The sequence below is a fragment of the Engraulis encrasicolus genome, chromosome 1, assembly GCF_034702125.1.
Source record: "Engraulis encrasicolus isolate BLACKSEA-1 chromosome 1, IST_EnEncr_1.0, whole genome shotgun sequence".
NCBI lineage: Eukaryota > Metazoa > Chordata > Actinopteri > Clupeiformes > Engraulidae > Engraulis > Engraulis encrasicolus.
This window is the reverse complement of record NC_085857.1, coordinates 28,984,334-29,002,328: the sequence shown is the minus strand read 5'-3', so window position 1 is coordinate 29,002,328 and position 17,995 is coordinate 28,984,334. Positions and strand designations below refer to the sequence as shown.

General features: G+C 42.7%; 1 protein-coding gene across 1 annotated transcript; it reads left to right on the top strand.

Moving 5' to 3' along the window:
* The first annotated feature begins 547 nt into the window (after nt 1-547).
* LOC134449790 (zinc finger protein 271-like) lies at nt 548-17,581 on the top strand. Its single transcript, XM_063199900.1, has 6 exons — nt 548-787; nt 1,021-1,197; nt 1,445-1,506; nt 3,054-3,138; nt 5,941-6,310; nt 14,556-17,581. Exons 1-6 carry the CDS (start codon nt 785-787, stop codon nt 16,361-16,363), a joined length of 2,505 nt encoding a protein of 834 aa, XP_063055970.1. The 5' UTR covers nt 548-784; the 3' UTR covers nt 16,364-17,581.
* Nucleotides 17,582-17,995: the final 414 nt, after the last annotated feature.

The following is a 17,995-nucleotide window of genomic DNA, read 5'->3' as shown; positions in this document are numbered from 1 at the left end:
ATAACAGCGTAGTAGGAAATGATGGCGAGGGGAGTACGGAAATGTTATTCCCTGTGGAACAGGTCATAGGACAGCGTGAATGTCTGTCAGCTGTCCCTAATTACCCCCAGCAATTACTGCTGACCAACAGCTGCCGTTAATTGGCCATAAATTATCCATCATGGTGTCGTCCCCACTGACCATGTGCAAGGGAGTACGAAAATTGTATCCATCGCACCCACTGACCAATGACCATGCTCAAGGGAGTTAATTTTCCATGTGTCCTCAGGCTTCGTGTCCTCAGGCAACGCTCCCGTACTACACCGTGGCCAATGCATTTCCCCCCTAGAGATTGTTCTTCTCTGTCGAATTTCTTTGATTGCCATGTCCCCTCTAGTGTTATTTTCTACCCCTATGGAACACCCCCTGCCAGAATGCATCAAACTGGCAAAGTGCGCATGCCCACTGCCTAGCAAAAATATTACTGCGTCGTCACGAACGAGCCTAATGTTTGCGCTTTCTCGTGTTTGTAATCCCCACTCCGCACGAGGGCAGCAGTTTTTGGCATACTTTGCTTCTTCGCCAATTGCATGCGTTTTTTCACAAGATGCATTTAAAATGTTTAGCAAAGCCCTGGATTTGGCTGTACTCTTTATAAAACTACCACACGTCTCTTAACCATCTGCACGTGAACATTGCGTCTTACTTAAAAATATAATAGTCAGTCTTGGAAGAGCAAGGGTCGATTTCCAAAGAAAGGTGAACGCGCGACAGGCTACGCGAAGTTGTGTTGTGGATAATAAGCATGGTAAGTGTACATGGGTTCTGAAAATGATGCAAACAATTTGCCTTTGCGTAATCAATTTATGAATTACTTTGTTTTTGAAACAGAATAGTGGGCACGCACGTACACACTTTTATGTCTAAAGACAACCAGAACTGTAGCATAACCTGGTGGTATCTTACCAAAAAACAGCTGCACATAGTCTGTCCAATGGGCTATCTTAGCTTTTGAGAATGAATGAATGATTTCTCTTACAGGATCCGGAATGTAATTCGCCGGGCTTCAAATCAATATTACAGGCGAATGTAGTCCATTTGCAGCGGTTACTGGAGTATGAAGAACAAGTGTGTAAATGCCAGACTCTGAGACTAGTTTTAGAAGATCTACAGAAAAGACTTGAGGAGAAGGACGACAAACTCACTGAGGCAAACAAGGTAAGAAAAAACAGTTTGCCACTCGATGTTTTTTACAGGCCTAATATCTATGTAATACATTGAGGGCTCTAAATTTACACCAGCCAATTGGCCAAATGCTGGTGAAAGTTCTGTTTGGCAGCCATTCTGACCCATTGATGAGTGTGTTTGGTTTGTAAGATTAAAATCTACAAAATTGTGCACACAAAATAGACCATTGTTCTGTGCACCCATCCTGAGTTTCCTTCCCATCTCACCCACCCAACAGGTGATCAGAGCACTGAGGGATGAGGTGCAGACACTGCAGCAACAGCTGGAGCAGCACAGACGGTACACACACTCAATCTTCACCTCCACCATCCACAGTCAGACATGACATTATACTGTAGGCTTGGTGTCGTAATAGTGGAAAGTAGTTTTGCAAATTGTTTGCGCTGTATTGAGGGAGTTACTTTTACTACTTCTACATTCCAGCCTGTCAATATCCTATACAAGACTAACCTGTCTTGTCTTTTGAGTTCATAAAATCAGTTACTGTTATAGTTTTGATGAGGGTGGATTGTGTTATATGTGCAATATGGCGTGTTTGCGAAAAGAAACTGTTAGCAGGAGCGCTAACATCCACAGCAGAAGTACAATGTGCAGGTTTCAGAAAGTAGTCGTAGACGAATAACTCACTTCAGCCTCAAGGCATATTTATTTTAAGTATGATAATCAAACACACTGCTCAGGAGCGGTTGGTCCATGACTCAAGAGCACTCAAGAGCAGGGTTGCCAGATGAGGCTGATGATTTCCAGCCCAAAAAATGTTCAAAACCCGCCTAGAAGCACAAAATCCCGCCCAATTCTATTGATTTCTATGGCTAAAAGTGGGCAAGTTTTTCTGATAAATGCCATTTTTACCCGCACACGGCCATCCTAAGCAGCCCAATTGGGCAGGAAACAGCCCAATCTGGCAACACTGCTCAAGAGAATGATCAATCCCAGAACATTCAGTTATATAGGGGGTGTGACGTCACCAATCATATACATCTCATGTCAAATCAATAACACCCCCTTGTGGCGTGGAACCGATACAGTAGTGGTACAGAATACACATTAGTCAATCATACACATGTCAACAGAAACGGAGATAGACCGTGTTCTCGCAGCCACTCCTAGCGGCTGCTCACTCCACCTACGCCCCAGGTGAAGAACCTTGCTGATGTGGGCAGCCATGTCTTAGGTGCTGTTTCCACGTAGCAGGATATGTTTTTAGCAGGGTATTTTCTTTCTCCTATTCAGGTGTAAACGCAACATGTGGATAAAAATAAATCTTCCATTGTAACAAATGCGTCTCAGCCCCCTAAACAGGATATTTTTAAAGCCTGCTTTATATATATCTGGATTTTAAATATCTGCTATGTGGAAACGGAAGGCCAAAACCAATGTAACCAGGAGGAAAAAATATCCACATATAAAAAATATCCTGCTACGTGGAAACGGCTCCTTAGTGGTTAAGGAGATGGGAATGTAGATCAGGGTCAATCCCACCCGAACTCTCCACTCCCTATCTCATTCCATGGCTTCAGCCAGGTCTAATCTAATTGAATGTAAATTAATGTCATAATGTGAAACCGTGCTAAAGAAGTTCCAGCAACCTTAGGGGTACGCCCTGAAGAAGGCCATAAGGGCCGAAACGCGTAGGCATTGTAGCCAAATAAAAAAGTTAAAAAAATTGCAACCTTGAGTGCCTCAGCATCTGTCTTCCTGGACCAAGTTCCAGCAACCTTATTTGCATGTTGTATGTATGGGACGTGGAATCTAGAACCCTGCCATGTAACAAACAGCTCATTGTGACATTCCACCTGCTGTTGTTATGGTGACTCCCTCCACAGCCACAGCAAGTACCGTGATGACGACACAATTGGACAGAGACATCAGCAAGATCGGCGTGCAAGAGAAAATGACATCACTGCATTGGTAAGCTGCCGGTCAGTTATCTACATTCAGTAATGAGGAAGAAATTAGTGCTAACTTCTTTATAAACCATGGCACTAATGAATGAATGAATGCATGAACGGATCTTTATTGGTTGAGAAAGTTTGAAATACGTTGTAATCAAGTTTAAGTTTATAAACCGTGGCAATAGCAGTATTAAGTAATAGTCAGGCTTCTAAATATTTTTTCCCCTCATCACCAGCCAATATGGCTGGTCGATATTAGGCTGGGTAAGGGGGACATGCTTGCTGTGTGCCTTCAATTATGCATGCAACCGCGTGCGACAGAGTGTGCATACTTCAGGACGATTATGTCGTGTTCAGACCAGGAGCGAACGTAGTGACAGAAGTCATTATTTCTCTTTGGAGGGTGCGCGACCAGCACTACCAGAGCGAATTTGCCAGGGGCGAAGCTTCCTGAGCGACCAGAGCGAATTTTAACGATAAAAAGTCAGCTAATCTTATGGTAATCAGCTACGACCTATGAGCTATGGCCGTTATGTGATTAGATAAATCTAACATGTCAATGCCGCGTCCAGAGCGAATATAGCAAATTCAGGCGAAACTTCTTCTGCTACCTCCGCTACCAGGCAGCGTAGTTTGCTCTTGGTCTGAACATGGCATTAGAGCACTTCACACAATACTGGAGGTATTATCTAGGGGGCAGATAGCCAATGGCAAAGGCATTTTCTCATCAGCATATGGCAGTAGGGGTGTAAATCACAGCCTTCATGACGATACGATACGGTATCGATTTCTTAAATAAGGGATTCGATTTTTTTTTTCGATACTTGAGAATTCCCCACGATACGATCCGATTCGGTTCGATTCGATTTTTTCCTATTACTTTTCCACTACTATTGTGTTATGGAGCTAGGGCATTGCACAGGGGCCAGCGATTCGATTCTTTTCGATTCTTAAGAATGCCCCACGATACGATGCGATTCGATTAAATCGCCGGCCGATACTTCCTATACATCGATACATTTCGATTTTATTTACATCCCTATATGGCAGCATGACTTCTTCCAGTATTCAGATACAGTCCCAGGAAAAAGTTTGTACACCCTTTGAAATTTCTTACCTTTCTGTCAAAATTGGTCATAAAACATGGTCTGATCTTCCCGGAAATCGCAAGAAGGAACAACCAGAGTCTGCTTTAATTAATTCAACCCAAACATTTACAAGTTTTCATATTTTCATTGGCCATAAGATGTAAACATTCACAGGACAGCAAGGCATAAGTAAGTACACCCTTGCATTCAATAGGTTTTAACCCTAAGTTACAATAACCTCAACCAGATGCTTCCTGTAGTTGCAGATCAGATTAACAAAACAATCTGGATGTATCTGGTCTCCCTCTTCTTTAGAAAACTGCCTCTCGTCAGCAAGGTTTGTGGGATGTCTGGAGTGCATAGCTTTCTTGACTTCATGCCTGATAATCTCAATTGTTTATTTGTCAGGGCTTTGACGTGGCTATTCCAGAATGTGTATTTCATTATTATGAAGCCATTCTAAAGTCGATTTGCTTCTAAAGTATGGGTTGTTGTCACATTTCAGCACCCATCCTCTTGTGTGCTTCAACTGTGTGACAGACTACCTCACTTTTTTTCTGTAAAATATCTTGATAAACTTCTGAGTTCATTGTTCCACTGATGATAGCAAACTCAAAAGGGCCTGAGGCAGCAAGGTAGCCGCATATAATGATGCTCCCGCCACCATACTCAAAGGCAGAGATGATGTTTTGGTCAAGGTGTGGTTCTCCAGTTCTCCTCCAAACATGACATTGTGTGTTCCCCTGAACAATTCAACTTTGGTTTCAATGTTAGTCTACAGAATATTTTGCAGTAATTCTATGAAGCATATACATACTTTTTCGCAAACCTCAAAGGTGCAGCAATATTTTTTTAGACAGAAACCCCATTAATTTTAGATTGGCAGAATGAATCCCCTTTTTAGCTATTCTTGGTTACATCTCCTCTTCTGAGTATGGTAGCGGGAGCATCATTATATGCAGCTACATTGCTGCCTCAGGCCCTTGACAGTTTGCTATTATCAGTGGAACAATGAACTTAAGTTTATTGTGATATTTTACAGAAAAAACGTGAGGAAGTCTGTCACACAGTTGAAGCACACAAGAGTATGGGTCCTGAAATGTGACAACAAACCATACTTTAGAAGCAAATCGACTTTAGAATGGCTTCATAATAATGAAATACACATTCTGAAATAGCCCAGTCAAAGCTCTGACAAAAAACAATTGAGATTAAATGGCATGAAGTCAAGAAAGCTATGCACTCCAGACATCCCACAAACCTTGCTGACGAGAGGCAGTTCTCTAAAGAAGAGGGAGACAAGATACAAACAGATTGTTTTGTTAATCTGATCTGCAACTACAGGACAAGTCTGGTTGATGATATTGCAACTAACTGAGGGTTAAACCCTACTTAATGCAAGGGTGTACTTACTTATGCCCTGCTCTCCTGTGAATATTATGGCCTTATGACCAATAAAAATATGATAACATGTAAATGTTTGAGTGGAATTAATTAAAGCAGACTCTGATTGTTCCTTCTTGAGATTTCCGGGAAGGTCCGACCATGTTTTATGATCAATTTTGACAAAAATGTAAGACATTTCAAAGGGTGTACAAACTTTTTCCTGGGACTGTATATCCAAATTGATCCATGTAGTTCTGCAATGGAATAAAACCCCCAATAAGGAGTTTAAGTGTATGGGCTCCTCAATTAGAACGTAATGCAACTGTTGTGTTTGAACACTTTAGGGTTGTGAGATCCCACCAAACGTCTTTCTGTCCTGCACTTCTGGAGACGACCCAGCAGACACGCCGACATCACCACAGGAACTGACATTGCCACAGGAACTGGAGGACGACTGGGCAGATTTTCCAGCGTCTCCTGCTGCTGAGGATGATGATGATGACGATGATGATGATGCACTGACCTCATCACAGCAACTGAAACTGCCTGTGATGTTAGTGAAGCTACAAGACTGCCGTGAACTGCTGGGGCCTGACAGAGTTTTTAAGATTAAACCGATGGAGGACATCAGCTATGAGGGTGAAGACGATGACTACGGTGATGACCTGTGTCATCAGGATGATGAGTGCGACGACAGGGATTACGACCCAAGAAGTAAGTCCCACATTCAGGAGAAATGAAAGGGGTTTCTTTCTTTCTTTGTTTGTTGTTGTTGTTTTTTCAAGTGTAATAGTCGTTGCCCTACATGGGTTCCCAGTGTTTGTAAATACGATGTTATGAGGAGGGCCAAGACACTGGCAGCCAACCACGTGAGCTTATTTTTTGACGGACAGTGGCTTCCAACAATCAGATTTAAAACTGTACTATACTGTGTTTGAAAAGTACCGATACGTACAACAATGCGGCAAACTCGTTGCTGTTACAACCACAACTGAGAGGAGCAGGTGGAGAATACGTAGCTTCCGCATCCAAAGTGCAATATGGTAACATTTTGCCTCGACCACAAATGAGCAAGGCCTTCTAATAAACCCAGGCGCTAGTGATGCGCGGGCCGCCCCGCCCCAGCCCGACCCATCATGCAGCCAACCAAACCCGCCCGGTCCGAAAAGAATACAATACTATTTTTTAACCCGGCCCAACCCGACCCGCATTTTTTTTTAATATAAATAATTAGCCTATGTAAGACTGTAGTAGGCCTATTAAACAACATGTCTGCGGACGCGCAAGGGGATGCGTAGGCCTAATGTAGGCTAAGCTGCCAACATCTGCGTGTGGCATTCACCCTTAAGCCGGGCATACACTGTGCGATATTTTCACTCGTGGGTCTTAAAGATGGCCTCTCAACGTCATTTAATTAATATTGCCGTGTTCCCCATTGTTATTGAATGTGTTACGCGTTGGTCCTGTTTTAAAAAACGTTCTGGTTGCTTTGTTTCAAGACGTTTTTGCAAGCTGGCAAGGTGGCTTGTGGAGAAACGAGAGAGTGTTCCGTGTTTCTCGTGGAAATGCGTCTCTGATTGGCTCACTCCTCCTGCTCTCGAAGAAACGCGTCTCTGATTGGCTCAGTCCTCCAGTTCTTGGAGAGAATGTAATGGGAAACAGAGTCGCCACTTCCCCGGGTGGTACTGCACTATAGGGGCGCCATTCAGGGCTGTGCTCTTTCGACAGCGACCCCTAGGCGAGCTGCAGGCACGGAGCAACCAGAGTGAGCTGGCTTTATGTATGAGGCTTTGTGCTGTGTGTGTACCTGAGAGTAGCAACCAGCCGATAGCTAAGCTATGCTAGATTTTCGGGACGTTGCTTGTTTTGAAAACAAGCAGAAAAAAATTACTCGACATGTTTTTAGATAAATGGGTCGATATAAACCTTTGTGGGCAACGCCTTCTTTCGACGTGACGCAACACAGAAAGGCTTTCATGATTCGTTCATTTTTCTGCATTATTTATGTAAATTGGGAAACACCGGGAAACACAACCAGGTGAGGTGACACACCGCTATGAGAGCCTTGCAAGTGAGTTTAACTTGGGGTGACCGTCCGATCTTCGAAAGGAGTGAGTAAAACTGAGTTTTATCGGAAGTTGGCCTTTAAGCTTCTGCTCACACTGCACGATGGAATTTCACTGTTTAAAAGTTCACAGCTCACGACTCACGTCCTCACACTACACGAGCCGACAGTCTGATGCGACCGAAATGCTTCCACCGTACGACGCGACAGGCATGTTTCCCCGGTCTGCAGAGGAGGGAACATGCGCACCTGAGGTGGAGATGAGGTCGCGCTCAACAGCGAATCGCACGACCCTATTCATTTGTGCATGTGAAGTGTCAAATTGGGTCGTAGCACTGCTTTAACTCTGCGATTTACGCACGAGCCACGACCAGAATTTCAAACCGTTTTGATTTTCTTGCGACCCTGCGATTGCACGATCGTGAGGCGAAATCGCTTGTCGTTACCCCATGTACACTGCACGATGCGAGACTCACGATTGACCTGCGATTGAGCAAGAAATCGGCCCGAATCTCAAAAAGTCGTGCGAGTGCCAAATCAGGGCAAAATCGGGGCAAAAGTCGCACAGTGTAAGCCCAGCTTTAATTTCCCTCTTGGATTAATACATTTACAGCGTCTTGACCGCAGCACATCCATCTGACATTGTGGTTTTAATTCCACTTTTCGTTGCCACATCAGACACCCAAGCTCTGTGCATGCCATTAACCATGATTCTCGATGCTCGTGTTTTGGGATGCCGGGCGAGTTGTCTGTGCTGCTCATCACTTTGATAGTGGCTTTGATAGTGTCTGATTTCACGTGAAATTACCCTGTTTAAAACATGCATGGTGAAGGACGGACTACTTAGCAGTTAGGAGACAAGCACCCAGAGTTCAGAGTAACTCGTGAACTGCTAAGATTTTTTAAAGGTTCTTCTATAGGGGCTGGGGTGGTTTGTATTTTCCATCACCATCATGTTAATAAAAAAGTAAATGGCGGTTTGGTTGTAATCATGTTATTTGTGTTGACATTTTCTTTGTTTTGGCATTGTCACCATATAACATGAGCCAGTTGTAATGGTGAGATCAAGTACAGGGTTTCCTCCAGGATTTTCTTGAAGGCGTGGTGGCACGACCCTGCCAGCCAAGGAGACCCCCTGGGGGCCCGGCCCCCAGTTTGGGAACCAATGATGTATCACACTAATGTGTTATAATAGTCTTACAGTTGATCTGGCTGCTGCCTATGACCCAAACTATAATGTAACCAGAGATGCAAAGACCATGCTTCCCCTTCTGTGAAAACTTTTTTTCCCCAGGAGTGTAACCGTATCACATGTTTCCTGTGAATAACTGAATTCACACCTACAAAAACACACTGCAGTAGGCCTTATGATAATGCAGTCATATGCTACTGCACTGAAACAGCAGGTTTCTTTATATTGCAGTAGGCCTACAACAGTTTTAAGGAGGCCTACAAATGATGTTTAATGAAACAAAAAGGCACAAAATAAGATATGAATGAAAAATATGAATGGATAGGCTATTTGGATATTTAACATAGGCTAGCCTAAGCAAAATCACACCATAGCCAGTTATTTTAAGCCTACATTTAAATGTTGCATGTTGACTGTGGAAATGTAGTATGTCTCTCATATTTCAGTGTATTCAATGGTAGATGTTCAGCCCAAAAGCCCAATGGAGCGCGCGAATTTGAAATGGTGGACAACCCTGGCTTGGAGCCATTGAAACCCATTCAAAAGTACATTTTTTCGATGTTCGACAGAATATTTTTAATTAGACCTTAAGACACACCATGGGTCTTGTTTAAAAGCTGAGAACCTCAGCTTTCCATACCTGAAAACGGTATTTTCCTAGCACCGACCAATCCGAAGGTAGTCCACTTTAAGTGCAGGGTTACTTTTCTAAAGATAGCGTTTTGTTTCCTTGGAAACGGACGCGGTTTATGTGTTACTCACAATGATACAGTAACTCATATATGGTGGACAGGAAGCTCCTTGACAACGTAAACATGGAAATGAGCGACTACTGCAAGCGGTTGGACCCGGCATGTAGGGAGAGATACTTGGCGATTGTGAATTGAGGCATTTTGGGAGGGGAAAACACAGTGTTGACCACCGTTTAAGGTTCGCTGCGTAAATAGCACATCACGCATAAACTGCGTCCGTTTCCAAGGAAACAAAACGCTATCTTTAGAAAAGTAACCCCACACTTACCTTCGGATTGGTAGATGCTAGGAAAATACCGTTTTCAGGTATGGAAAGCTGAGGTTCTCAGCTTTTAAACAAGACCCATGGTGTGTCGTAAGGTCTAATTAAAAATATTCTGTCGAACATCGAAAAAATGTACTTTTGAATGGGTTTCAATGGCTCCAAGCCAGGGTTGTCCACCAGCAGCTGTAGATCGCCACCAGGGGCAGCACTATTTCGTCAACTGCAACCCAAGAATAGCTAGGCTACTAGACCGCTGGAAGGACGTGCAAGGATGCCGTTATTTTATGCGTTGTTTTATGTTAAATAAACAACAGATTTTGAGAGACACAGCGCTTTGCTTTGTGCACGCCACAGACAAAAGGGGGAATAATAGGATTTTTTGGATGACACGTGTCTGCACTGCAGAAGCTATAACAGAACTAGACTGCCTGTGCAGTCGCCTTCGACTGCTTAAGGTATATCCCCGAAACGCAACGCTTCCAGTCCCCCATCATTCCTACCACTCCCGTCCACCTTTTCATAAACGTATATGATAAATACAAAATATTAAAGAAATATATTTAATATCTATACATAGATCAATGACGTGCATAGGCTTAAAACCAAATGACTATTGTGAAAATGAAGCAAAAAATGGGGCAAATGGTAACACTGTTTTAATGGTTCACTATTACAGTGAATATACCACATTAGGTACAGTGTAATAACCATTGTAACAATATTTAATACCATGTAATACCAATGTAACACCATGTACCAATTTTGTACTACATCATGTATTTTTGTGTAAGTGGTATTACATGGTATTGCATATTGTTACACTGGTATTACACTAGTATTACATGGTATTCAATATTGTACACTGGTTATTACACTGTTCCTGGTATTGCATATTGTTACACTAGTATTACATGGTATTAAATATTGTTACACTGTACCTAATATGGTAGATTCACTGAAATGGTGAACTGTTAAAATAAGGTAGTACCGGGCAAATCAATCCACCCAGTCAGAAGTTATGGGCCAAATAAAAATTCTGCCATTTTGAAACTGTTGACCTCCAAACTCAAATCAGTTCATGAACCTACCCTAGAGCATTAACACACCAAATCTGGGACAAATCCATCCGACTGGTCAGAAGTTATGAGCCAAACAAAAATTCGGCCATCTTGAATTCAGCCATCTTGAAAGTGTTGGCCTCCAAACTCGAATAAGTTCATGAACCTACCCTAGAGCACTAACACACCAAATCTGGGAGAAATCCATCCACCCAGTCAGAAGTTATGGGCCAAACAAAAATTCGGCCATCTTGAATTCAGCCATCTTGAAAGTGTTGACCTCCAAACTCGAATCAGTTCATGAACCTGCCCTAGAGCATTCACCCAAAAACGCGGCGGCGCACGCAAAACCATTACATCCCCGACGCTCCGCGTTTCGGGGATATAATTAAGCAGGAAAGTCGGGACGCGTGAACACGCTTTACTGAACGGTTATTTTCAAAGATTATGAAGCATATAGACATCATTTTGTCATATCAAGACCCATATGTATTATGTCATTTAACGTAGCCTAAACGTTGAGGCAGCACGCTGATGTTCTTTCTTAAAACTTTGAGCGCAATGCGTTGTTTGTTGCGGTTCTCCCCTTTTATGTTATAATAAATCAAGAGTATCATTGCTTAGCTATGCAGAGAGCTTAGGCTTATAACAACTTCGACATTTGGAACTATCCGAAGTGTGGTTAACAGTACTCTCGGTCAGACTTAGATGATGTTTCTTAGCGCACGTAACTTGATGGCAGATCACAGAACTTTACGCAGTAGCTCAATGACTAAAAAGCGGAATATTTCCTTTCTTTGATAGAAAATTCCTCCTGTTTTACATCAGGTCTTAAGTAAATGCAGGAAATTAAGTAGGCTTAGTTCTTTGCTTTTAATTGTGAAGTAGTTTTACAGTGATGGCTTTTAGTTTTAGCAAACACAATAGGCTACTTTTGGACATAACTCATGCTGTCGCGTGCCACCCAAGGTGCCATTTCCGACCCTCTATAGCATTGAGATAAAGCTGAAATCTAACGCAGAGCTCACAGAGATGACAAAAAAGTAAAAACAGTCAAAATCCACGAAAACGTGTCAAGTTTGGTAGAAGGGATAGCTTACTGGCATAGATCTGTCTTAATTGTACAAATAAATACAGACAGGACGCCGTTACTCTGTAACCGGTCCTGAATCATAGCGTAGCGGTAGCCCAATGCAAGTTTGCACTTGCTAGAACCCTGACAGGTCTCCGAATTTTTTCCGAAAGGGTGGCGGGGCATAGCGAAGGCGTGGCGGCCCGCCACTGTGAATTGAATGTAGCGGAAACCCTGAAGTAGTAAGAAACTTAGCTGGACAGCTTTTTGAAGTTTGAAAGACGTTTACAGCAGGGACACATGCAAGGAAATTGGCAAAGTGAAATCCCCCATTAATTCCTATGAAAGTAAGAGAACAGTTGCCCACCTATGCCACCTTGGAACACTACACAAAGTTTCGCTTCTCGAGGTAGCCTGGCCACCCACACTATCTAGTACAGTTATTCTCAACCTTTTTCCAGCCTCATTGCAATCCTGCCAACCGTGCCAGTCTTTGTAAAGACTATGCGATGTAGCTGTTTATTTCGTGTGTTTTTCAGTGCAGCATGAGCCAAGGAGCTGGCAAAAGCACCTGTGCATGCGCTTGTTGTCCATAGGCTATGCACCGAGCCTCCCGAAAGTTTATTCCTAGCGAGCTCGCAAGCATCCTGTGCATAGTGCAGGGCTATGCACTGAAACAAGGTATATGGTGGTGGCTGGTAGTCTGTCAAACAGGGGAGGCTGTTCAATTACAATATGTCCAGAATGCAAAAAGGGGGGGGCTATTCATTATTCTCTTTGAAACACTACTTAGATTCTTAGATTGTCCTAAATGTCTACAGGTTTAATAACCTACAAGTTATATACTTTAGCTCAGCCATGTTTTCATGGTTGACACATCTTACATTGGTCCTGAGCCACATATGGCCTCACACACTAAAGGACTCTTGTTGAAACAAATTTGTTAATCGTTAATCATTATCCCCCTTGTAGCCTATTCATAGGGAAATGTTTTATTATTATTAATATTATTATTATTATTATTATTATTATTATTATTATCATTAGGCCTACCTCCGCCACATAATGATGTGATTGAGTTTGCCTTCGTTGTCTTTGTTCATTACTGGGTGCACGGCTTAACTTACCACTAGAGGTCGCAAAATCTTGAATTATTTACCAGACATTGCCAACACAGTAGGAAACAAGGACTCGCCACTCACAGGACTTGGCAGTTAACCAGTTGATCAGATACCACGAAAGCTCAAAAGAAACGGTTGTTCTTCCCTACCTTTTTTACCAAGTCAATATTAGGCAGTGCTCTGCTCTGCTCCTTGATATTCATTTTCTCCTCATAAGGACGACTGGAATTCACCAGAATTTAGTCCACAATGCTTGGCATTTTGCATAGCTCTCTAGCTTTCTTGCAAGCTAGTCCTAACGAAAAGTAGGCAACATCAACTTTTGAATTGGGAGATTAAAAAGGATAAGGACGTGCCACTATTAAGACTTTATTCGCAACACTAGGTTTACAAGAATATGTACACAAAACTGGAGTACACTGCAATGAATAGCTGTATCCGCATTTCGAAATGAAATCAACTACTGTAGCCTACTGACACGGGGTTCACCCAATCACAAGTCGGAGCTCCAGTCTCCGGTCCCTCCCCCCTCCTCTCTTCTCCATTCACTCCCAGTGAGGCTCAGTCTCAAAAAAAAAAATTCACTGCAATAGCCAATGACCGTTTAGCATTTTGCCATTGAAAAAGCGTACAATCCCACATGCCATTGAAGTCCATTGAGACTCGACTCGCTTGCGTTGTCATGAGCGGAAAAAAAAAACTCGTGCGAGCCTCGGGATCTTATTACAGATTGGTTTCATCTCTAAGTTGAGCACATGCATTTTCTATCGAGCTGGGTCTGAAATAGCAATGTTATTAAGTCGTGTAAAGCATTAGTTTACATACTATTCTCCGTGATTTTGGACAGGAGGCGGCGCCTCCCTTGTACTCCAATAGGGCTTTCAGGCCGACCAGAACGGAGCCGGTGTCGGTGCCCGCACCAGTTACGTTCGACACCAAAGTGCTTGTCTGCGAACCGCCCGTGTTCATACCGGGCTCTGAACTTTTTCCGCACGTGACTTTGTTACCCGGATGAACCTGCTGACGGCCACGCTGTCGTCACGGTTCGCAGAGAAAAACCTAGTATTTTGCGGTTCGCATTGCGAACCAACTTTCCGGTTCGCGAACGCCAATATCTGTGGCGTGAACATGACAGCCGGTTCACGATTAGGTGCGGGAACGGGCTCCAGCACGGTTCTCAGTCGGCCTGAATGCGCTAAAAGAGGAATCGCCTCTGATGAGGAGGTCAGGGGGGCGTTAGGGCAAAAAATGATGAAAACCACTGTACTAAGTGGACCTGGATGAATGAGAATCTTCAGTGTCAGCTACATTATTTGGGGTTAATAATTACTTTAACTATAACACACTAACAAGATCAATGATATTGTATACATTCCATTTTCATTTGGTAATTTCCTTCAGAGAAATACATTTTTAAAATGTTTTTCTATACAGATGACGGATTTGACTTCTGCTGCATCAATAAAGAACCTCATTCCTCACCTGAAGAGAGCACTGCTGAGCCTGAGTTACCCACTGCGTCACCCAATCAGGAGGTGGATGAGCCCTGCAATGACAACCACACTGCCCACACAAGAGAAGGATCACAAGTGAACTCAATGAATGCTGTGAAGTCTAAATCAAAATACAATGATCCCCATGAATGTGATGTATGTGGGAAAATACTTTCATGCAAGAAAAGTCTACGCAGACACCAAAAAGTGCATTCACAGCAAAGGCAATGCACTGCTTACGCAGGAGAAGGGTCTAAATCAAAATACAATGGTCCCTATGAATGTGATGTATGTGGGAAAATACTTTCAGCCAAGAGAGGTCTACGCATTCACAAAAGAATACACACAGGAGAGAGACCCCATCCTTGCGCACTGTGTGAAAGAACATTCAGGACTTTTAGTCATTTATATAGACACCAAAAAGTGCATTCACAGCAAAGGCAATCCACTGCTTATGCAGGAGAAGGGTCTAAATTAAAATACAGAGGTCCCCATGAATGTGATGTATGTGGGAAAATACTTTCCGGCAAGACAAGTTTAATCCATCACAAAAGAACACACACAGGAGAGAGACCCCATCCTTGCGCTCTGTGTGAAAGAGCATTCAGGACTTCAAGTCATTTACGTAGACACCAAAAAGTTGTTCATTCACAGCAAAGGCACTCCACTGCTCACGCAGGAGAAGGGTCAAAATTAAAACACAATGGTCCCCATGAATGTGATTTATGTGGGAAAATACTTTCAAGCGGGGACGGTCTACGCATTCACAAAAGAACACACACAGGAGAGAGACCACATCCTTGCGCTCAGTGTGGAAGAGCATTCACTACTTTTGGTAATTTACGTAGACACCAAAACATTGCTCATTCACAGCAAAGCCAAACCACTGCCCTCACAAGAGAAGGGTCACAAGTGAACTCAAGGAATCCTGTAAGGTCGACATCAAATTACAATAGTCCCCATGAATGTGATGTATGTGGGCAAATACTTTTAGGCAAGAGAAGTCTAATGCTTCACAAAAGAACACACACAGGAGAGAAGCCCTATCTCTGTGCTGATTGTGGCAAAACATTTAGGACTTCAAGTCATTTATGGAGGCACAAACGAGCTGCTCATTCACACCAAATGCCTGAAGGGTCACGCATGAACTCAAGGAATCCTGTTAAGTCTAAATCAAAATATCATGGTCCCCATGAATGTGATGTATGTGGGAAAATACTTTCAGGCAAGAAAAGTCTAATCCTTCACAAAAGAACGCACACAGGAGAAAAACCCCACCCATGCTCTCTGTGTGGAAGAGCATTCAGGACTTTAGGTAATTTATGTAGCCACAAAAAAGTTGTTCATTCACAGCAAAGGCAATTCGCTGCCCACACAGGAGAAGGGTCACAGGTGAACTCAGGGAATCCTGTAAGGTCGACATCAAAATACTATGATCCTTCTGAATGTGATGTATGTGGGAAAATTCTTGCAAGCAAAAAAGGTCTGCTCCTTCACAAAAGAACTCACACAGGAGAAAAGCCCCATCCCTGCTCTCTGTGTGGAAGAGCATTTAGGACTTTAGGTAATTTATGGTGCCACAAAAAAATTGTTCATTCGCAGCAAAGGCAATCCACTGATTCACCCAACATTGGAAGCTGTCAGGGGGTGACCTTGACTTTACAAAGTATTCTCACCCAGCATTCCACTGAAATTCCACTGGAAAATGCACCCACTGACTCAGCCAAAGCTACAGGTCATCAGGAGTGAGACAAAACCTCATATCCAACTTAATTCCACATCTTAAAATTAAAACTATGGTAAGGATATCCAGCTTTAATCACATGAATTTCAAGTTAATCTGTTGTACTACGGCGCTGCTACACACACAAAGTTGCCTTTGCCGTCATTTGAACACAAGTAGTACATAACAAGCAGATGTGTCAAAAGTAAAAATAAGAAACTTCCAACACGTGTAACTTATGTCAGTAATCTGACCTGTGTACTTGTCTTGCTATCAGCTGACTCCATGCTGGTGGGATCAAGTTTGTGGTGGTTTCCAGTCAGGTTTTTAGTGTTTTTCATTAACAACACGAGCTACCTCATTAGGTTTACCTCATTAGGTAAAACCCTACCAATCAGGCGCCAAGCGTGCGACTAAGTTAGACAGGCATAGAATCTTAATTTTGGAATGCAGACGGTATCTCTAAGGGAACATGCTGTAGAAACCATGCACATCATCTATGGAAAACTAAAGAATCACTACGTACTACGTCAGCATTCCGAACGAAGATTCTAGAAGCATTAAGTTAGACGCCCGTGTGGCGATGCATCTATCTTGATCACAAGATTTTGGTGCAGTTGGCATGGTTCCTACAACTTTACAGACAATAAGATATTTTAAAAAGTACCCTACCCTAATGGAAGATAAGACGGATAACGGCCTTCGAGGTTGACTGGTTCGACAAAGTTAATGGCTTGGCGGAGGCAACTGTGCACGTCACCAGAGTTCAGAGCCGCCGCCGAGCCATTAACTTTTTGGGACCAGTCACCTCATTGGCCGTTATCCCTTTCTTATTCAACTGACTCAGGGTCCAAGTTATCCATACAAGACATGAATGCAATTACATTATAAAACCTTTAAATCATCCACCCTCATAACCCCGCACAGCCGTCCACACCCACATGCACTTTATCTTAACATTTGTATCTCCAATGTGATTTTTTAAATGTAAAGATATTGTGTGTGTGTGTGGACTACTGTGCCGCCTTACCATTGACTTTGTGGAACCGTTCACCTTCCTTGTCGGCCGTTATCCCTTACGTACGTGTACAGTATATACTGCATATTCTGTAGCATTTTTGTAGAGTATAATTTGTTTGGTTGTTTGTTTTTTTCAGGGTTTTTTCCTACATTTTTCTGGGGGGATTTTCCAGTGTTTTTCTTCCACTATTGCTGTTGTTAATAAATCGCAGTGAGTCAGCACAGTTTTTGCCTCTGAACTTTTTTTTCTCAAATCAACTTCTAAAGCCCTCAACACTATTCACTTTTCGTAGATAGAAGATGTTAGTTGACCTTATCAATCGACTTACGATTCATTGATAACTAGCATCCCCCCCCTCAAATCTCAATGTTAATCTAAAAATGAGATAAATCTTAAATTCTAAGTAATTGATGTATTCTTTAATCCAAAGGTGAATGAAATGTTCTCATTCTTCTCAGTTCCCTTAACACACACACTTCGTCATGGTAATTTCACATAGGCGTCTCGCCAGTAGAGCTGGTAATTATTTGCAATACATTTTTTCAAAATCGATAAACATTTTAATTAACCAAGGTCAATTCATTGATTAATTGTTGACATCCCTATTTGGTAGTGCTCTGATCACCGGTTTTGCGCA